The following is a 23,227-nucleotide window of genomic DNA, read 5'->3' as shown; positions in this document are numbered from 1 at the left end:
CAGGCAAGGGCGTAGCAATCACACCTGCGACCGCTGCCCAGGGAGACCGGAGGCTTTGGGGGCCCCTCCTCCTCCCTCTCCCCCCAACTACAAGTGCAGCCAAAAGAAACAGAGGCTGCTTAGCAGCAGAACATTCTCTGCTGCCATTCACTGGCTCCTGAGACCAAGGGGGCCCCAGGCTATCAATTTTGCGGGGGGGGCTATTAAGTTTAGCTACACCCCTGCGCCCAGGTGGCCTGAAAGGGGTAGCAGCCAGGAAGGGGGGCAGCGGGTACAGAGGGGGGGAGGGGGGGGTCGGACCTCCCCTCACCTGGATTCCTCTGCCTCACCCCGCCTCATGGGCGGCCCAGGACTGATCCTGATTAGCCAAGTACACCTTTAACTTTTGTATTGATAATAGCTAAACAGCTTTCTCATAGGTTATTTTTTTCCATATCACTTTTGTTTTCAGTACTAATACTGTTTGTTTTATTTTTTATTTCTTTTTACTCATTTATGAATTCTATTGCCTACTAATATTTTACAGTTAATATTCCCTTCAGTAGATGGAGCTCTCAAGCAGGTTTTCTTTTCAGGCATGGCTGTATTTTTAACACATATAGCGTATAGTCCTGTATGAAGAACAGCAATTCCTAAAGTCAGCAGCCTGAAACGGGGATCTGGACTTTTGGGCGACATTTCAGGGCCAAGGCTGTACAGATGTGACACTAGCCTACAGGATAGGGATGTGTTCTGTTCCTGTGCAGGGGAGGAGCAAGGCTGCCCATGTGCGGGGCGCAGAGTATAGCATTACTGCTATAGCCGCACCAAGCTTTTGCACTACGCGGCGTGATCCAAAAAGTCCTGCTTTACTGAGGAAGACGTGGCGATCGGTAATTTCGGTGGGGTTTGTGATCCAGAGGGTCTGTACCTCCTTGCACTACAGCAAGGAGGTGACTCGGCATCAGTGGTTGGGGGCGGAGCCAGCTCATGTGCTGTAGCTCCGCCTCTTGAACACCGCAAGTGTAAAGGGGGGAGTCGGGGGGGGGGGGTCGGACCTCCCCTCACCTGGATTCCTCTGCCTCACCCCGCCTCATGGGCGGCCCAGGACTGATCCTGATTAGCCAAGTACACCTTTAACTTTTGTATTGATAATAGCTAAACAGCTTTCTCATAGGTTATTTTTTTCCATATCACTTTTGTTTTCAGTACTAATACTGTTTGTTTTATTTTTTATTTCTTTTTACTCATTTATGAACTATTGCCTACTAATATTTTACAGTTACTATTCCCTTCAGTAGATGGAGCTCTCAAGCAGGTTTTGTTTTCAGGTATGGCTGTATTTTTAACACATATAGCGTATAGTCCTGTATGAAGAACAGCAATTCCTAAAGTCAGCAGCCTGAAACGGGGATCTGGACTTTTGGGCGACATTTCAGGGCCAAGGCTGTACAGATGTGACACTAGCCTACAGGATAGGGATGTGTTCTGTTCCTGTGCAGGGGAGGAGCAAGGCTGCCCATGTGCGGGGCGCAGAGTATAGCATTACTGCTATAGCCGCACCAAGCTTTTGCACTACGCGGCGTGATCCAAAAAGTCCTGCTTTACTGAGGAAGACGTGGCGATCGGTAATTTCGGTGGGGTTGGTGATCCAGAGGGTCTGTACCTCCTTGCACTACAGCAAGGAGGTGACTCGGCATCAGTGGTGGGGGGTGGAGCCAGCTTATGTGCTGTAGCTCCGCCTCTTGAACACCGGAAGTGTAAATTCATTATTACGTGGCACTGCATGCTGCTGGGGGGGCTCAAAGAGTCAGAAGGCAGAAGCGCCCTACTGCAAGCCCAAATGCAGCCACAAAATATTTATATTAAACCGTAGCAAGAGATATCTGGCATAGTCCAACACTTTGATCTGAAGAGGATGATGCTGTGCTGAATTTTATCTAGCAAAAGCGCCATCTAGTGGAAACTAGTTTTTCTAGGTCCATCTATATGTAGCAGCTCTACTTTGTATGAGCAATACAATGCCTGTGAGCAGCAGCAACAACCCCCGTTCTATGTTCAGCACCTGCCCTGCGGCCTCCCTTCCATATATAGCCACATCGTCCACGTGTAGCCCCCATAAAGCAGCAGTTTTCCTCTACTTTGTGTAGGTTCCTCCTGTTAAGTCCCCTTGTGAAGCATCTGCCCAAGGCCATGGCCTATATGGCCTGCCCTCTGGATATTTGCCTTCAGACTCCAGAAGGAATGAGTCGCCATGGTGCTCTCACTCTGGCAAATTCCCAAAGGTTCAGTAAACAGACAGACAGGGCCGGTTCTAGATTTTTTGCTGCCTGAGGCAGACTTGTGAGGATGCCCCAACAATGATCGCACAGCACCCGACAATTTACTCTGCTTCTTTTAATGTTCTCACATGACATGCTGCAGCTCGACACAATAGCACACTGGCTGACTGTGAGTCTGTGACAGACTGCTCACCCTCAGCCACTCCATCCCTCCTCAGTCAGGACTGCAGTGCCACCACCTCCCTTCTGCTGTGCAAGTCAAATGAATCATGGCTGCTCTCCTGCCTTCCCCCTCCTCACTCGCTGCCAGACTTCTCACACAGCACAACAAGCTGCTATTCCCCAATGATGACCTCTTCACCTTGCTCTCCTCTTACTTCTCCTCCTATTCTGACTGCATGCTGTAAGTGTAAACACACAGTAGAAAAAATGCTGCCCCTGTGCACCTGATACAAGTGTTTCACCTTGCTTCACGAGAGAACCAGTCCTGCAGACCGAACTTAAAAGTACAGACTTAGAGGGGCAAATCAAGTTGGCATCTGGAATGGTAACTGGTACAATTATTGCTTACCTCTACATGTAAACTGATGTGTGGCATGTGTCCAGCGTCCACTGGGAAGGCACTCACGGGAGATTGTCGGGTACGGGTATTTTCCTTTAGAGCAGCTGTACAGCACCCGACTGCCAATGTTGCCGCCATCACTCAGTGTGTAGTTTCCACCATCTATAGACAGCTTGTTGAGGTCACACTGAGATGTAGGCGCTGCAAAGGTCACTGGAAGAAAAGCATTAAAGAGGAACTTCAGCGAAAAGGGGAAAACAATCAATACATTGGAAAGTGAGAAGTTAAAAAATAGAAGTGAGATCAAGAAATTATTGATATTCGTTATGTAATTTTTTCATGTTGTTTGATCCACAATCAGCCTGCACGTCATCATTTTTACTACTGGCAGACATGAAAAAAAAACAGACAGCACCAACTGCAATGATCTATAACCACGCCCACTAACAATGCAATAGGCTGAAAGGTTTTTTATAGATATACATATGCACAGAAGGAGATACTGGTTGTTTGGCAGTTGGAAACTGCAGTTATTTCCCCCAATGCAACAAGGCTCACAGACAGGAAACTGCAAGGACCTAGGTCCTGACATCACACTGTGGGAGGGGTTTCACCACAATATCAGCAATACAGAGCCCCCTGAGGATCTATTTGAGAAAAAGTAAAGATTTCTCGTGGGAAAAAAGGGTATCAGCTACTGATTGGGATGAAGTTCTCTCCTTGGTTACGGTTGCTCTTGAAAGGATACCTGAGGTGACTTGTGACAAGATGAGATAGACATGTGTATGTACAGTGCCAAGCATACTAATAACTATGCTGTGTTCCTTTTTTTTCCTCTCTATGCCTGAAAGAGTTAAAAATCATTTAAATCCCTGATTTACACTATGACATTTATCACATGGTAACATTTTTACTGCTGGCAGGCGATGTCAGTGGAAGTAGCTGCTGCTTGCTTTTTGGAAACAGTTGTAAACAGTTGTAAACAGCTATTTCCGACAATGCAACAAGGTTCACAGACAGGAAACTGCCAGGACCATGGTCCTCAGAGTTTCTTGTGGGAGGGGTTTCACCACAATATCAGCCATACAGAGCCCCCTGATGGTCTGTTTGTGAAAAGGAATAGATTTCTCATGTAAAAGGAGGTATCAGCTACTGATTGGGATGAAGTTCAATTCTTGGTCACGTTTTCTCTTTAACCACTTCGCATCCAGACCTTGTTTTCCCCTTATTGAACAGAGCAGTTTTGACGCTTTAGCGGTGTCCCTGTTTAATCACCAATAACTTCATCTGTACTCGTGCCACTTAAATGATCTATATATCGTTTTTTTCAAGACAAACTAAGCTTTCATTGGGGGGTATTTGGTCCCAAATAAAATGTTCCTCTCTATGCATTTTAATGGGAAAAGGGGGGGGGGGAATAAAAAAATGCATTATTTCTCAATTTTGACCAATTTCTGTTTAAAAATAAAAAAGTGTGATTGACATAAAAACTGCGCAACCAGTTAAAGTCGCTCCAGTATGGATATCCAGATGTGTCCCCAGTATAACCCCCCCCCCCCCAGTATAGCCAGATGTGTCCCCAAAATCAGCCCAACCAGCATAGCCAGATGTGTCCCCTGTGTTTGCCACCCCCAGAATAGATTGACAGATGCACCCCCAAGAGTAGTGCCCCTCTTTATAGCCAGATGTGTCCGCGGATCAGGATTACCCCATTATAGCCAGATGTACCCCCAAGATTAGTGCTGCCCCCCATTATAACCAAATGTGCCCCCAGTATTAAGTTATGGGCCCCCCCAGGTGCCCAGATGTGCAAAATTTGTAACCCCCCCCCCTCCCCTTGGTTACTCAGATGTCCCCCATGTATATGCACACACCCCTTTGCATATCCCCCCTCCCCCCAATAATCCATAGCCAGATGCACCCCCCCCCCCTCCATTAGACAGCCCCCTCTATGCAGAAATAGTTTAAAAAAATGCACAAGCAGGCAGTCTCACTCACCTTACCTCGGTCCTGTGACTGTCCTGAAGTCTGATCCTCCGATCACCGCTCTGCAGTCAGCCGCATATTGCCGGTAACCCGGGCCCCGGCTTGATGACGTCATCAAGCCGGGACCCGGGTTTCCGGCAATATGCGGCTGACTTCAGTGCGGTGATCGGAGGATCAGACTTCAGGACAGTCACAGGACCGAGGTAAGGTGAGTGAGACTGCCTGCTTGTGCATTTTTTTAAACTATTTCTGCATAGAGGGGGACAGATGAAGGATCGCTGCAGTTCACTACTGCAGCGATCATTCATGGGAGGAGGGTGGACTAATTGGCCAAAAGGGAACATGTTCCCTTCCACCAATTAGTAATGCAGCTGACAGTGCCGGAGGGTGTGCTCTAAAGCGCACCCGACCGTGCACAGCAGGGCTGCAACCAAGTCAGTATATCTACGTGGCTGTGGCTTGGAGGGTGCCACAGCTGACGTAGATATACTGTAGTGGATGACAAAGTGGTTAAGTGGCTGAGGCAGCTGGTAAAGACCGACTCAGCCGACAATCAGGCATTTGTATGGCAGCTGGAAACCCTCAACGGCCAACACAGGAATGATCCGCCAGGCAGATCTACTCAAACCCAGTGACGCCGATCCCATTGTTTGTGCCACTCCCCCGCTGTGTGATGTCACTCATGCGCCGCTCGTCATTTCTCCACCCCCTCCACCACAAAGCAACACAGCGCGTCATCAGTTTATCAGTGATCCCTAGCGCAACACAGTCCTTATATTCTTTCTTGCTATGCAATTCAGGTTGTATCACCGCCACCACACCCGATTAGAGTACGACTCACCCTCTTGTAAGACCAACAATATGGTCTAATGGCGCCGGTACCCGGAAGTGGCGGCAGAGTGCGAGGACCTGAGCGTTCGGTGAGGAGTGGACGGCTGTGCGCGCGGCAGCTGTTACCAGCCTCGGAAAGCCCTCAGTGGCCCACACAAACGGGGGAGAGCCCGTCCAAAAACTCATGTGCTGTATACTACTTTTAACGTGTAAGTGCAATATTTTTTAGTATTAAAACTTTTAAAGCAGTATTACGCTATGTTGTGTCTCTTTTTGGAGGTTTGCATATAAGATTATATGAAGAGGAAAACGTAGAGTGGGAGTATTGAAGAACCATTGATCCTGTCACGGAGGTCCTAATATCTACAGGAGGCAAACTAGATCGATTGGTCAGGGGTGACCAGGGAATAACCCCAAGGCGCCATTAGACCATATTGTTGGCCTTACAAGAGGGTGAGTCGTACTCTAATCGGGTGTGGTGGTGGTGATACAACCTGAATTGCATAGCAAGAAAGAATATAAGGACTGTGTTGCGCTAGGGATCACTGATAAACTGTCTACATATTGAAATCTCAGCGCACTGCCTAATTTTTTGGACATACTTGTTGGAGTACAGAGTGCGCGGTGTTTTTTTTTTTTTTAAGATAATTTTTATTAATTTCAGAAAAAACATAACATGACATTACAGTGTATATATGATACAGTATGTATGTGAAGAAGAAGGAAAGAAAGGAAAAGAAAACAAAGGAAGAAATTCCAGCAATAAGCACATATTATGTGATGGTGAATATACAGATAGTAATAGAACTCATAACATTATATTTAGCAGTGTGCATACCCATATAAGTACTAGAGTCATCATCAGAGAATTAAGCCCATTGAAGATCCTGAGGAGCCACATTAATATCAAGATTAGGAATTGTGGTTTCCGAGGCGTTGACCCATTTAAACCATATTCTATCAAATTTCTTAAATTGATTTCTTGACTGATAAGTGATCTTATACAGTGGAAGAACAGAATTTACCAACCTCTTCCAGATACCCAGGGAGGGGACTATGGGTAGCTTCCATTTTAGGGTAATGGCTTTCCTGGCATAGAAGAGAAGGATTCTAATGAGGGTCGATTGGGATTTGCTACAGGGGATATCTCCTACGATTCCCAACAGACACAGCTGCAGATCCAAAACCACTGGAAGCTGCAGGGTATCTCTTAAAAAATGTATCACCGATTTCCAGTAACCGTTCACCAGGGGGCAATTCCACACGCAATGTAGAAAGTCAGCCTTGGGTGCCTTACATTTAAAGCAACAATCATTGTGAGTTGGGCTCATTTTTGCCAATCTTATTGGTGTTATGTATGCCTGATGCAACCATTTAATATTTATAAGTTTGTCGTGTGAGGCAATAATATCCTTGTTAAAAAATTCGGTTTGTTCTGCCCATCTATCTGCAGTGAGAGTGGCATCGTGGGGCTCCCAGCGATCTCTAATAGTTTGTATTTTCCCCTTGTTTCCTTGCGTGCTCAAGAAGCAGTATAGAGTAGATATTTGTTTTGTATTTTCTTTTTTAAGTAGTAGTTTCTCAAGCTCTGAAGGGTTAAGTGAGACTCCCGTTAGCCCCAACTGTGCCTGTATTGCATGACGCAACTGAAAGTAACGGAAGAGAGCATGTCTGGGGAGGCCAAATTCTGCTCGCAAGGTGTTAAAGTCTTTAAAGGAGCCATCATCATATAACTGCGTTATATATTTAATTCCATGTGTATGCCAGAAGATGATATCAGGGATTGTTTGGAGTTCAGGGAGATTAGGGTTTCCCCAGAGAGGAGAGCTGTGAGAGATGTATGACAGGGGCTCACCCAGGAGCTTACGAGCTCTTCTGTAGGATCTGATGGTATTGTGTATAAGAGCTGTTCCCTCAGACCCTGCCGATACCTTGTATCTATAAACCGCGCTGCAAAGAGATTCATAAGAGCCTGCTATATCTGCCTCAGTTGCCAGGGTGGCATTTGATCTGTCATTACTGAGCCAGCTTTGAATGGGGGTTACCTGAGCCGCCAAGTGATAGATGAAGAAATTAGGTAGGGCTAGACCTCCTAGAGCTGGGGGAAGTTGTAATGTGGCCAAGGCAATGCGTGGTGAGGTGCCAGACCAGATGAAGGAGACTATCATGGAATTTATACGTTTGAAGATGGATTGCTGTATCCATATTGGGGACATTTGCATAATATAAAGAATTTTCGGGGCAATTACCATTTTGATAATGCATATCCTGCCACATAAGTTTAAGGGTAAGGCGGACCATTTACGCAGCCTTGTCTCCACCTGAGTTAGTGTTGGGACAAGGTTTGTCTCCAGGAATGAGGAAATGTGTCTTTTCACCCATACCCCAAGGTATTTAAATTCTTCAGTTATCTGTAAATGTGATGATTTAGTAATTATTTGGGGGTCAATAGTGTCCAGTGGGAATAAGATTGACTTGGACCAGTTAATCGAGAGTCCCGAGATCTTATGGAATACTTCATATATGTTTAGTGTAGCCTCCAGTGAGGGACCCGGATCTGCCAAATATACTAGCATATCATCAGCATATAAAGATATGCGTTCCTGAATCTTATTTATTATAAGGCCTTGTATTATAGGGCTGTTGCGTATGGCTTGTGCAAGAGGCTCGATGGCAATGGCGAAAAGGAGAGGGGATAATGGGCAGCCCTGTCTTGTGCCTCTAGCAATGGGGAAAAGGGGGGAGATTAAAGAATTAATGCGTATTTTGGCTTGGGGTTTGTCATATAGAATCTGAAACCATTTCTGAAAAACAGGGCCGAAACCAAAGGATTTCAGAACTACCCTCACATATGGCCATTCAATAGAGTCGAACGCTTTATTGGCGTCGAGAGATAGGATCACTCTTGTGCCAGTATTTTTATGAGGGTACTGCAAGTTGGAAAACAGTCTTCTAATGTTCATCCTGGTGGAGCGACCGGGGATAAAGCCAGTTTGATCTGGGTGAATAATGGAGGAGATACAATCGTTTAGCCTGGTAGCCAGGATTTTGGTGAGGATTTTTATATCAGTGTTGATAAGTGATATTGGGCGATAAGAGTCGCATAAGGTGGGATCTTTGTTGGGTTTTAAGATTAAAGTGATAAGAGCTTCATACATTGTGCCGGGGAGGGATCCAGTATTAAATATATGTTGAAATAAAGATGTTAGATGGGGGACCATAAGTGTTTTGTTTTTTGCATACCACTCAATTGGTATGCCATCTGGGCCTGGTGCTTTATTGTGTTTAAAGGAGGAGATAGTTGTACTAATTTCATGAGCTGTAATGGGGGCATCTAAACCTTTGATCGCTTCTTCGGAAAGGGTCGGCAGATCCAGGTTCCCCAAAAATTCCTCGATTTCCCCATCCACCTCACCAAGCTTGGTGGAGTACAAGTCTGCGTAAAACTTAGTGAAGGTGTTAGCAATGTCTATCGACCTATCGCATAAGTGCCCGGAGGGGGTTTTTATGCTCGGTATTGCCATGGGGTCTGTGGAGGACCTCAAGAGGTATGTTAGTAGTTTACTGCATTTGTTCCCAAATTCGAAGAAACGTTGGGATTGAATAATATCCCTACGTTTGGTTCGTTGTAGGTTTATTAGCTCTAGTTTTCTTCGCTCCAACTGCCACTGCACATAGGTACCGTCAGAGGGGTTGGAGATTAAATTAGCCTGAGCTTCAGCGGAGGCCTTCTCGTGATACTCCTGCAGCGCGGTTTCATTTTGCCTAATTCGTGAAAGGGCGGCCCTAAAACATCCCCTAAGTACAGCCTTGCTTGCATCCCAGCAGACATGCTCTCCAACCGTACCCTTGTTAATATGCCAAAATTCCTCCATACCTTTTTGGCAGTCATGTAAGACCATCTCATCCTCCAGCCAGGCTGGGTTCATTCGCCACAGTGTCTGAGAGGTCAGGGCGGGCAACCTTAGCTTGCACATTAAGGGGGCATGATCTGATATGCCATGCGGTAGATAAGTAATGGAGTCGACTAGTGTAAGTATGTCCGAGGAGCCGAGACACAAATCAATTCTGGACATAGTTTTGTGAGAATCTGAGAAACAGGAGAAGACCCGGGAGTCAGGAAATTTCCATCTCCAGATGTCATATAGATTGTATGTGTCTAACCAATTAAGTAGCGCTGTTGAGGATTTCCCTCCCAACTTCAGTCTATCTTTGATGGGGTCTATGACTGCGTTAAAATCCCCCAATATAATCAGGGGACCATCCAGTAAAGGATGTATTTTTGTCATTAATGCATTTAATACAGATATGTCAAAGGGAGGGGGTACATAGATAGAGGCAATTAGTAAAGGGCGTCCCTCTAGCAAGCATCTGAGTATAACATAGTTCCCTTTAGGATCTACCCTGACCTCTGAGACGACACCCGGGAAGGTTTTGGCCACCAGTATGGCCGTTCCCCTTGAGAAGGAGGAATAATGTGCCAGGTGATACTTAGCTATCCAGGGTTTCTTAAGGAGAAAGGCTCTAGCCCCTAGTAAGTGCGTTTCCTGTAGGCATATTATTTGAGGGGCCAGCTTACGTAGATGATTAAATATCAATTGGCGCTTAATTGAATTGTTCATCCCCCTGACATTCCAGGAGAGTATTGGAATCAGGGCCATGGATCACGTTCTATAGAACTGAGAGATGGGCGGCACATTATTACTGCTTGCTCGTGTATTGCTATGAGCGGGAGGTTATCTTGTACAGACTGCTGGATTAACATAAGAAAAGTGAGAAACAGAAAATAGAAAAAAGAAAGAGAACAAAACATAACATAAACCCCTATGAGAATGACCTACAACTAAGGTCACCCTCAAGAAAGTAACACCCTGCTCCCTGTCTAAAAACTTACAGAGAGCCTTATACCCTAAACTAGTTAAAGGTGATGAGCAATAAAAAGGACGGCTGTGTCCAACTCACCACCTGGAGTTACATAGTGCTTCCATATATTAGGCAGATAATTCTGGTCATATTAGGGGAATAGCTAAGACAGTTGAACTATCAGGTATAAACATTATATCTGTTGCTGTGAATATACATTCCAATCTTTTAACAACATTCACAAGGCTTTAAGTTATTATACGTATGCATAGTAAGTACAACAATTGCCCGAGAGGGGCTATTTTGCAAACAAGTGTATTGCAGTATTAAAGAAAAACGATCACTCAGTGAGCAGTGAAAGAAAAAAATCCCACAACAGAAGGTCAGATTCCAAAACGTACCAGTAGATGTCACTGTTTAACAGCTAATGTCTGGGTGAACATATAAAGCTGAGTACCATAATAAAAGTCTATGGGCAGCCTGTAAGGAAAAAGTTATAATATATATATATATATATATAGCCATATAGAATTGCTAACGTTAACCCATTATTCAAAGGTGTAAGAGAAGTATTAGTAATATGTTGAACAAAATAGAAAATTAAGTACAGATTTGGATCATTTAAGCCTCTCGTGTTTGGATGCCAGGGAGGCTTCTTATGGAGGTATCAGTGTTGCCGCATGTGTCAGAGTCATAGTTCAGCGTTTGGGTTTAGCAGGGAGCACTGGGATCGGAATGCCCTGACCTTCCATCCACGAGACTGCTTCGGCTGGTGTGGTAAAGAAGAGGGCCTTGCCGTTATAAAGTATCTTCAGTTTGGCTGGAAACAACATGCTATATTCAATCTGTCTGTTTCTGAGGCCTGTTTTAACTGCTTGATATGTGGCCCGCAGCTTTTGTACTTCAGCAGAGAAATCTTGGTATATGGAGATCCTGTTGCCATTGTATTCCATCTGAGGGGCTAATCTGGCTTTCCGAAGGATTTCGGATTTATCTCTGAAATTCAGGAACTTTGCAATTAGAGGTCTTGGGGGCTACAGGTGTTGGGGCACCGCCCGGTATCCTGTGAGCTCTTTCTATGGAGAAGGTGTGTGAGAGCGTCATATTAGGAATGGTAGTTTTCAGCCAGTGTTCTAGAAAGTTCTCTGGAGCTGACCCCTCTGTTTTTTCAGGGAATCCTACAAAGCGTAAGTTAGAACGCCGTGATCTGTTCTCTAGATCATCTAACTTTAGGCCATGTATGGCAGAGGTTTTGCTGATATCAGAATGTGCTGCTTGTATGGGTTTCATGGCATCCTCTATATCACTTATTCTCCTGTCTGATTCTGCAGCTCTTTCCCTGAGTTTTCTAACATCATCCTTTACAAGAGAGAGATCAGAATGTACAATGTCTAATTTGGCTGTAAGGTTTAGATGGAGTGATTTAATAGCTTCCAAGAGTTCAGCCCTGGTAGGTTCCCTCTCCCCTTTATCTGAGTCCCCATCACTGAAGGCCTGGTCACGTTTCTTTTTCCTGCAGGATTCCCCCTTGTGTAGTTTGGGGCTGGGGCATCTACTCACTGTTTGGCTGCTGGTTTGCTGCGTTTCTTCCTCATGTTCCATGTCTGATTCCCCTTCAGACCCAGAGCTGGCTTGTGTGTTCGCAGGCTGGCTGGCTGGGTGCAGTGGAGCGGCGCCGCCGCCATCTTGGCTGGCTCCATGAGCAAATCTGGCCAGCTTCTCTGCCGCTTCCTGCGCTTTTGAGCGGCCGGTTTTTGGCATGTGGGGTATCGGCGGGGAGCTGCTGTGTTCCGCCATCAGGGGAGAGTGGTTGCGTGGTGGTCGGAATGGAGTGGAAGCCAGGATGCCTCAGGATCGGTGGTGAGTTGGAGGAGCCGCGGAAACACGCGTCCTCACTCCTTCATAGCCGGCCACGCCCCCCCAGAGTGCGCGGTGTTACCTTTAATAACAGCGCGTCATCAGCTACACAACTGACAGGCGCGTGTGGCCCAGCCCAGCAATGTTGCCCAAGCAGATCAGCTCCTGATCACCGAGGGGGAACAGTTGGGCATATGTAAAACCTTGAAAGGCCCCATTCACACTGGGGATAGCAAAATGGTAGCAAGATCGCTAGCGCTTTACAGAAGGAGGGGGGGGGGATTTGCATTATTTTACTGGACATTTCCACAATTTTTGAGTGATCGCGATATTTTACCATTTGAACCGCGATCTCTCCAAAACTGTGGAAAAACGCTGCACGTACCGCATTTTCGTTTTCTACAAATAGTGATCGCTGCAGTGAGATCACTGCCATTTACTGTAAATTATACTGTTCAGAGGACTAGTAATCAGCAGCGTTTCGGAAAACTGTGGAGAGCGCCATTTGCAAATTCAGCAAATTGCCATTTTCAGTTCTTTACAACCTATAATAAAATGTTTTGAAACTCTGTTGTGCATAATAATTTGGAACAGTGCGTTTTCATTACAAAACAAAAACATACCGTTATCATTAGGAAGCTTGTTCAGTAACATTCAGATTAGACTGTAATGGTTGATGACTCAAAAATGATGCTGACTGCCACTTAAAGGGATACTGTAGGGGGGGTCGGGGGAAAATGAGTTGAAGTTACCCGGGGCTTCTAATGGTCCCCCGCAGACGCCCTGTGCCCGCGCAGCCACTCCCCAATGCTCCAGCCCCGCCTCCGGTTCACTTCTGGAATTTCAGACTTTAACCACTTGCCGACCGCACGCTTATACCGTGCGTCGGCAAAGTGGCAGCTGCAGGACCAGCGACGCAGTATTGCGTCGCCAGCTGCAGGCTGATTAATCAGGAAGCAGCCGCTCGTGCGAGCGGCTGCTTCCTGTCAATTCACGGCGGGGGGCTCTGTGAATAGCCTGCGGGCCGCCGATGGCTAAATGTTAACACAAGCGGAAATAATCCGCTTTGTTTACATTGTACGGCGCTGCTGCGCAGCAGCGCCGTAAGGCAGATCGGCGATCCCCGGCCAATCAGCGGCCGGGGATCGCCGCCATGTGACAGGAGACAGCCTGTCACTGGCTGCACAGGACGGATAGCGTCCTGTGCAGCCCGGCTTACCAGGGGGGGCCAGGTAGGAGAGGGAGGGGGAGGATTTCGCCGCGGAGGGGGGCTTTGAGGTCCCCCCCCGCAACACCCGGCAGGCAGGAGCGATCAGACCCCCCCAGCACATCATCCCCCTAGTGGGGAAAAAAGGGGGGCGATCTGGTCGCTCTGCCTGCACGCTGATCTGTGCTGGGGGCTGCAGAGCCCACCCAGCACAGATCAGCTAAACCAGCGCTGGTCCTTAAGGGGGGGTAAAGGGTGGGTCCTCAAGTGGTTAAAGTCTGAAAACCACTGCGCCTGCATTGCTGTGTCCTCACTCTTACTGATGGCACCAGGAGCGTACTGCGCAGGTCCAGTATGGTTTGTGCCTGCTCAGTACGCTCCTGGTGACATCAGGGGAAGCGAGGACACAGCAACGCAGACGCAGTGGTTTTCAGACTTTAAAGTCTGAAATTCCAGAAGTGAACCGGAGGCGGGGCCGGAGCATCGGTGAGTGGCTGTGCGGGCACCGGATGTCTGCGGGGGACCATTAGAAGCCCCAGGTAACTTCAACTCATTTTCCCCCGACCCCCCTACAGTATCCCTTTAAAGAAAATCTGTGATTAATAAAAAACACTCTGGAGGATACTTGGGGAGGGGGAAGCCTCTGGATCCTAATGAGGCTTCCCCCGTCCTCCGGTGTCCCAACAATCCAGCGCTGTAGCCCCTCGAACCATGACGAGGTAAATATTTACCTACCGCAATCCTGCACAGGCGCACTAGCAGCTTTCTTTTTGGGTAAGGCAGAAATAGCCGAACCCGATCGGATTCACTCTACTGCACAGGCGCGAGTCCTCTGTAATAGTGCGGATACGATCGGGTTCGGCTATTTCCTCCTTACCCGAACGAAGAGCCGCTAGTACTACTGCGCCTGTGCAGGATCCCAGAGAGTTAAATATAACACAGCTTGTCAGGCTTGTCAGGGGAGGATACGGGGGAGCTATCGCTGGACTGCCTGCAGCCAGGGCCGGTTTAAGCAACAATGGGGCCCCAGGGCAAAATAAACCTGGGGGCCCCCCCCAACATATACCCCGGAACAAAAATCGGCATTAGGGGACCTTTTTTGCAGCTGGTATAGTCAGGGTGTGAAGCCCCAATCGGTCAGAGCTCCACATTCTGGCTATCCCAGCCTGCATGGGGGGCAAGGGGTTAAAAAGTTTCAGGAGGGGGGACCCCACATAATTAAAAAAAAAAAAAAAAAATTCCCACACTCTAAACATTAAAAAAAATTGGGAAAATAGGAAAAAATGCCAGGGATCTTCATACAGCCATATTGCGGCTGTATAGCGATCCCTGGCCAAAGCGCTGCGGCTGCGTATAGACCCCCTGGAAACCCCGTCAGGAAATTTATTGCTCTTTCTTTTGATGCATGTAAAATTACACTACCGTTAGGTTTGCTACTAAAAGTGGCATTTACCGCATTTAAAAGTATATTTTTTTCCTTCTAAACTTTAAAATCAATTTTCTCAAAAACTATAAGGTCTTTTGGAAAAATTATTTTTTCCTCTTATTCCTAATGATCTCCTTAACATATCCTGCAAATGTAGGGTTTCTAGCATTTAAGGTGGATTTGCTATTAACCATTAAAGTCGGCAGGTTTTTAAATGTGTTTTTTTTTTCCTTTGAAACTTTAAAATCGATTTTCTCAAAAACTATAAGGCCGATTTGAAATTTTTTTTTTCCTCTTGTAGCCACTGGGGGCCCCTACAAGCTCTGGGGCCCTGGGGCAGCTGCCTCCTTTGCCTTAATGGTAGCGCCGGCCCTGCCTGCAGCGACAGGAATGGGGGAAGCCTCATTGGGACCCGGAGGCTTCCCTCTCCCCAGGTAAGTATCTCCCAAAGGGTTTTTTTTAAATACAGAATGTCTTTAAAGAGACTCTAAAGCGACATTAAAAATAGTTTTTTGACTTATAATCAACATGGGCATGTTTGCCCCTGCTAAAACGCCGCTATCCCTTGGCTGAACGAGGGGTCTTTACCCCCCAAATCCCCCCCTGCAAAATCCACAACCAACTTGGTCATAGATTTTGCTGCTCATGGAGGCAGGGCTAATGGCTGTAGCTCTGTCCCATGCGCGTCTATCAGCGGCGGATCTCCGCCTCTCCCCGCCCCTCTCAGTGAAGGAAGACTGAGAGGGGCGGGGAGAGGTGGCGATCAGCGCTGATAGACGCGCTGAGAGGCAGGGCTGCGGCCATTAGCCCTGCCTCAACAGGAAGCGATCCCCGGGCACTACGGAGGGGATTTGGGGGGTAAAGACCCCTCGTTCAGCTACGGGATGTCGGCGTTTTAGCAGGGGCAAACATGCCCATGTTGATTATAAGGTAAAAAGCGATTTTTAATCTCGCTTCAGAGTCTCTTTAAAGGAGTCATCAGGGGGGAAAATGCTAATATAAGTGGTACTTACCGGTGGCTTCCTCCCGCTCCAAGCTCTTAGGACGTCCCTCGCCGCAGCTCTGCCCGCAGCCGTTCGCCGCAGGTCCGTCCCAGTCATCGGCGATGACGTTAGAGCGACCTCCAGGCACAGTACAGTACAGTACTGGAGGTCGCTCTGACGTCATCGCCGGGGACTGGGACGGACCTGCGGCGAACGGCTGCGGGGAGAGCTGCGGCGAGGGACGTCCTGGGAGCTTGGTGCTGGAGGAAGCCCCTAGTAAGTACCACTTATATTATCATTTTCCCCCCTGATGACTCCTTTAAGTCCACTATTTAGGAAAATCAGAGAAAAATATAATTTGCATAATAATTTGGAGCGCAGTGTATATGATTAGTTTAGCCTTATATTAGCATTTGAAAGTAAACAATGCAAGAAATGCAGAGGAGTACCCAAAGGTCTAGCACAGTCGAAAGGATGCAGAGGTGTATCTCGGGAAAACAGTGCCTATGGCTAACTTTGAAATTTGCCCCAGGGAGGGGAGGGGGTGCCCCTCCAAATATTTTAATGTGCAGTCTTGGTCAAATTGTTGTATCCAAGTTGAAGTGAAGCATAAGCAGTGGTGGGACGAAATTTCGAATACGCGAAATTTTGCATTTAAATTCACAGTTACGCATTTTAATCATAATGAGAAATCTCAGGGAAAATTGGAATTAATTTCATAATTTTCGTGTAATTTTTCAAAAAGACCTTGTAGTTTTTGAGAAAAACGATTTTAAATATGAAAAGAAAAATGTTTTTCAGATTTTTTTTTAGTTTAAAATATTTTTGCTTTGCATTTTAAAATCGAATTTCTCAAAAACTACAAGGTCTTTTCAGAATTTTTTTTTTTATTTTTACCCACTTATCATATGTAGCAATTTATGTAGCAATTTTGTTGGTACTACCATGTATGGGGACTTTGCTATTCACTGCCAAAGTCGGCAAGAAATTACACGAAAATTACGCGAAATTTTAGGCGAAATTATAAATCACTATACAAAATCAACTAAATTCTCAATTACGTATAAGCGTAAATGTGAAAATTTATGCAAAATTTTGCGTAATCATAATTAGCTCAGTATGATCATCACTGAGCATATGAATGGAGAATCCCAATAGGTCAGTCTACACATATCCACCAGAACAGTTTGGCAGCTTGTCCCCCCAAAAGATTTAACCAGGCAGCAGAATGTACCCCAGATAAAAACTAGAGTCGGTATGGAGAACACCAAGAATGGTATGGAGTAGCGTCTCCAGTAAGAGCCGCCCATGGCACATGCCATTCCTGTGCCCCTGTAGATACTCCTCTGAAACGATGTAAGTACTATGCACAGACACAGGGACATACCTGCAGCACGCGCTCACCACAACCGCCGCCTACTGTGCTCGCAGTGGCGTAGCTAAGAAGCTGTGGGCCCCGATACAAGTTTAGCATTGGGGCCCCCCAAGTACTCTATACATAACAATTGAACCCAAAACCTGCCAATGGCAACTACAGTGTCTGATGTGCAAGAAGGGAATGGGAAACAGTGTGTTAATGATCACTACTATTTAAATCAACTATAGAAGTGAATATTATCAGCACAGGACCAAAAAAGAGCTAATACTGTGTTTGAGGGGTGGGCCCCTCTAGCCCAAGGGCCCTGATGCGATCGCTACCTCTGCACCCACTATTGCTACGCCCCTGTGTGCTCGCGTGGTGGGAAGGCTTTTTTGGTGCATACAGGCATTGGGCGGGTTGGGGGGCTCTGCGGCAGGTGGGTGCAGGATTTGGGGTGGTGGGGGTTTTGCACCAGTTGTAGTGTATGATTGTTTTGAGAATTTGGGGTTTACTGGCTTGATCTAAAATAGTAATAAATGAGGAAGAAAGATGGACAGAGGTGTTTGGTCCCACAATAGGGACTTTCTTTCCAACGCGGGGACATTTGGGAGCTAAGCACAGATCAGACACAGAAAAGCTCTCTGTTACTTACATGTGATGTGGCTGAGCAGAAGCAGAGGCAACATCCTTACAAGTACTGCAGAGCTGTCCAGCACACAGTCTGTCCCTCCAGTCACCTCACCCATTGCATATTACTGTCTGGCCTGTGCTTATATTGGGAAATGCTATGCAGGGTTCAGAACAACGAAGGGTTGAAGATAACAGGGAATTCCAGTTAAATGCTAAAACAAATATTTCACAACCTGCCAGTAAGAGGTAAAGTTTTGGCCAGGTTAAAGATTGGCAAAAGGTTTGCAAATGTGCATTAGCAGAGAGGTCAGAGCTCCATCTTATGCTGGGGACACACGGATCGTTTCCCCCCTTATCAATCGAGCCGCTGATGGCTCGATTGATAATTTCCGACGGGTCCGATCCCCCGCTCGATCCCCGCGGGGGGACAATAGCAGGGAGTCAAGTGGAAGATAAGGAAGCGCCCGGGGGGACGAGCGGGAATCGATCCGGACAGCGGCGGAGACGTGCGTAACGTGGCGGGAGTCGATCCGGCGGCTAATCATTGGACCGTACATGCCCAGCATTAGTGATCGGCGAACATCCAGATGTTCGGGTTCGGGGGGGTTTGGCCGAACATGCCCCCGATATTCGGCATGTTCGGGCCGAACCCAACCCGAACATGTCCCTTTGGGGCCCCTATAGGGTCCCAGCATAAAGGGAGAGCATGCCCCGAGCGCGCGGGGGGGGGGGGGTCGGAAATGCCCCCCACCCCTCCCCGCTAAGCTCTCCCTTCTGCTGGACCCTATAAAATTAAATAGAAGTCCCCCAAAGTACCTGTAGCAGGCTGGCAGGAAGAGGACAGCAAGCGGGCAGCCGGAGAGCATAGGCGCTAGTACCATCTGGTACTTCCGCCCTCTCTCTGACGCACTTCCTGTTTACATTTGTAAGTCGCGTCAAGAGAGAGCAGAAGTACCGCGATGACGTGTACGAGAGTACGCGTCATCTACATGATGACACGTACCCTCGTACGCGTCATCGCGGTACTTCTGTTCTCTCTTGACGCGACTTACAAATGTAGACAGGAAGTGCGTCAGAGAGAGGGCGGAAGTACCAGATGGTACTAGCGCCTGTGATCGCCGGCTGCCCGCTTCCTGTCCTCTTCCTGCCAGCCTGCTACAGGTACTTTGGGGGACTTCTATTTAATTTTATAGGGTCCAGCAGAAGGGAGAGCTTAGCGGGGAGGGGTGGGGGGCATTTTCGACCCCCCCGCGCTCGGGGCATGCTCTCCCTTTATGCTGGGACTCTAAAGGGGGCTATGTTCGGCCGGACACGGCTGTGTTCGGCCGAACACAGAAGGCCTGATCGGGTTCGGGCAGCGTGCCCGAGCACCCTCCCGAACACCATGAGGTGTTCGGGTGGTGCCGAACCGAACCTGAACAGGCCAAAATCCGGGCGAACCCGAACAGTGGCGAACACTGTTCGCCCATCACTACCCAGCATAAAGGTGGCCACACACTGATAGATTTGCAGCAGATTCGACCATCAGATAGATTTCTGTCAGATGTCAAGTCGAATCTGACAGGAATCTATCTGATGAGTGCCACACACTAGGAACAGATTTCCAATAGATTTCATTCTGAAATCTATTGGAAATAGATCTAAATGCATTGTTGCAGCATTAGATCCAATGCAACTCTATGGGCCATCGATCTGCTGCCAGCAGCAGATCGACCTACATCTTCCATCCTGTCAGATAGATCAAACTGATCGAATTTGATTGAAATTGGCTGCAAATCAATCGATCAGATGATTGATCAGCCACCGATTTCCGACTGATTCGATCGATGGCTAAAATTGACCAGTATATGGGCCCCTTTAAAGAGACTCAGAGATGAACTAATGTAAAGCTTTGATATTTACCCAGGGCTTCCTCCCGCCCCATAAACACGACTAAATCCCACAACGTTCTCCCGCGGTTTGCCCTTCAGCCGCGGTGAGCCCCGGTAACAGGCTCAGTGGTGTCAGTCCGGGTCTACTGCGCATGCGCTGGAGGTCTGTGCGTGCGCAGTAGATCCGGATTGGCATTGACTGAGCCTGTTACCGGGGCTGAGCGGCAGACCGTGGGAGGACATAAACGTGTTTATGGGGCGGGAAGCAGCCCCGGGTAAGTATCAGAGCTTTACATTACTTCATCACTGAAGGTGGACATTAACGGTCCAACTTCTAGCGAAAAATCCTTCGAGCAATCAGAAATTCTGATTAGAAGAAAAATCGTTCACGACACCATCAACAAACCAATCTTTGCTTCCTATTTATCACAACCAACAAGAAAATCCAAATTTTGATTTGACAAAAATCCAATCGGACAACTATTTTTATAATCGTTCATGATCGATTGTGCCCATCGACTGAGATTGTTTACAACCAATCCGGTCAAAATTTCTGAGCACTCGAACGATTTTTCATTAGAAATTGGACTGTTAGTGGCCCCCTTGATTCTCTTTAAAGTGAGAGGTATATGGAGACTGACATATTTCTTTCCTTTTAAACAATACACATTGCTTGGCTGTCCTCTGCCTCTATTACCTTTAGCCATAAACCCGGAACAAGCATGCAGATCAGATATTTCTGACAATGATCTGACTGGATTAGCTGCATGCTTGTTTCAGGTGTGTGATTCAGTCACTACTGACGCATTAAATATTAAAGCGCACCTGAACTTAGAACTTCCACTCTGCTCTAAAAGATAAGCAACAGCATAATAACCTTTAAAGAAAAAAAATATTTGTTACAGCTGATACAAATCCTGCAATAAGTCTGCAGTGTGTCTACTTCCTGCTTTCATGGAAGCAGACATAGGGTTAACATTCTGTGTTTACAAATTAGCTGCTCTGGCGAGGCAGCCAGCTGATATGGTCCACTTTAACAGTGTGTGCATGGTACACATAGTTATATTTTGTTAGTTCCCTTGGGGATTAGTTTAATGCACTCTCTGTCACAAGAGAGGATGGCAGGATAGGTGCTCCTAATCTTTAGCTAGGTTTGATGCAATGAATGTGTGCATGTTTGCACTATGCATGTTACAAGGCAAGAGTTAGGACACCTACGAATACTGGGGTACCTCTGCGTGGTGCAGGTGCCTACACAAGAGAATGTATCTTGTCTCACTAATCCTACTAATATAATAAATGGGAATCACGCAAAAACAGCTGAATGGATTTGAATGAAATTTGGCACACACATGGTACATTACCTGGAATAAAGTATAGGATACTTTTTATTCCCATAACCAAAAAGGGGGCGGAGACAAATACAAATTTCACTGGAAATATGTAAACTGCAGCCATTCTTACACTGTTTATGGTAGGGGGTCTCAAACTTTGCACAGTTGGTCACTGGGTGACTGGGATTAATATTCAGGGAAGTGGGTGGAGCCTACAAAAGCCAATCAAAATTCACCTATTGATTTTCAAGGGGAATATTTAACTGCTGCCATTCTTGCACTGTTAATGGCACAAGCCTCAAACCTGGTACAGTTGGTCACTGGGTGACTGGGGTTCAAATTCAGAAAAGGGGGCGGAGCTACAGCCAATCAGATTTGTTTCATTTCAATGCAATATTGATGCCAAAGACTGCAAAGCTTACAAACTAGGTCATTGAGTAATTGAGTAAGGGCCCGTTCAGACTGCGCGCGTTTCCAGCCGCGTTTTGGAAAAGCGTGCAGGAGGCAGACACGCACGACATCAGACAGTGCATAGAGTGCACTGTCTGATGTTCACACTGCATGCGTTCCGGACCAGTGCGGTCCGGGAACGCATGCTGCACGCAGATTTTGCAAAAAACGCGTGGCTGTCCCATTCACTTTTCAGTGATGGCATCAGCCACGCAACGCATACAAACGCGGATGGCGTGCGTTCGTATGCGTTGCGCTCCGCATGCGTGGCCGTCCGCGTTTTGTAATGTGTACCGCCCCTTATTGTGTGTTAGGGTTAGAAAAGGTGGGTGGAGCCAACACCAGCCAAATACATATCTGGGCAACGCCGGGCTATCAGCTAATTATTTTATAAATTAGGCTTCAGCTTCTAACTTAACTGTCGGGATTGCAGTGGTTCCTGGGTGACTGATTTGTGTGAAAGCATTTGCATATAATTGTGCGAAGGGTTAACTGATTTTGTAGATTACCAGGACTGCCCGACAATGGGTATAGTTTAAAAGAAAATAAATATGTCAGCTTCCATATGTCTCTATCCTTGGGTTCCATTGCCAGCAACAGCCATTATGTTAGTTTTGCGCGGTGTGTCTTGCTTCTGTTTATGGACATTCCTTACATCCTACCCCAGACAGGGCAGGATTTATACAAATGCAAGGGTGAGGGGGGGGGTTGCAGTGTTGCCAACCCCGGAAATACATTTTTACTGACAACGCACAAACAATTTAGTGACAGAAGACTTTTTTTACTGACATCTAATATTACTGAAATGAAATGAAAGATATCCCACATGCGCCCGACGTGCAATACACTGACAATCATGTGGGGCGTTAATAAGGAAGAAGAGTGCAATGGCGGACTGCATTAATGCACGGCATCTGGGGGGGGACTTTGATACATTTACATTTGGGGGATGCGAGCGGGAGTTTCCTTCACGTTTGTTCTCGATTATCGCAGCCCTTGCTGCTGCACACCCGATCAAGCATGCCAACCTGAAATTTCCCAGCATGTCCGATTGATACATGCGATCGATACATGCAACCAATTTCGGCCCAAATTGGTTTGACTGTCAATTAGGCATTCTCTCGGTGGCACTGATTTTTATAATTTCAATACAAATTGTGTTATCTGATGGTTGATCGGCCGCCAAGTCTATAGATGCATGCCACCTTTATGGCCCATACTCACGGGCTACAAATGTCGCCGCAACACGCGGCGCGCGCGTGTTGCAGCGACAGGTCGCCCGTGAGTATGCGGCGTTGCCTGGGCGCGCACCCCGAACTGTCGCTCGTCGCTGATGTCGCCGGGCGATTGAACCGGCTAGTCCGCGTGAGTTCGCGGACTAGCGACAGCAACAAGATCAGTATCCATTGGGCTTCCGGCGGGGGGAGGCGCAACAGCGACAGCTTCCGCCGCATCAGTTGCCAGGTCCCTCCGGCGTGTGTATGCGGAGGGACCTGGCGACGAGCTGTCGCCGGCCTGTCGCACACACGCTTACGTGTGCTGGCGACAGGCCAAAGAGTTGCCCGTGAGTATGGGCCATTAGCTAGAGCAGTGTACATTCCAGAGT

At 47.1% G+C, this 23,227-nt stretch overlaps 1 protein-coding gene across 1 annotated transcript in view; it reads right to left on the bottom strand.

The window, feature by feature from the left end:
• LOC137528773 (complement factor B-like) overlaps nt 1–18,095 on the bottom strand; it is a 119,990-nt gene extending 101,895 nt beyond the window's left edge. Inside the window, exons 1-2 of the mRNA XM_068250338.1 lie at nt 17,989–18,095; nt 2,833–3,036 (exon numbers count right to left, since the gene is read on the bottom strand). Of these exons, the coding sequence (XP_068106439.1) occupies nt 2,833–3,036; nt 17,989–18,082 (298 nt within the window). The 5' untranslated portion in view covers nt 18,083–18,095. The remainder of the gene's footprint in view (nt 1–2,832; nt 3,037–17,988) is intronic.
• Between the last annotated feature and the right edge of the window lie 5,132 nt (nt 18,096–23,227).

The sequence above is a fragment of the Hyperolius riggenbachi genome, chromosome 8 (genome assembly GCF_040937935.1).
Source record: "Hyperolius riggenbachi isolate aHypRig1 chromosome 8, aHypRig1.pri, whole genome shotgun sequence".
In the NCBI taxonomy this organism is placed as follows: domain Eukaryota; kingdom Metazoa; phylum Chordata; class Amphibia; order Anura; family Hyperoliidae; genus Hyperolius; species Hyperolius riggenbachi.
This window is presented reverse-complemented; position numbering and strand designations above follow the sequence as displayed.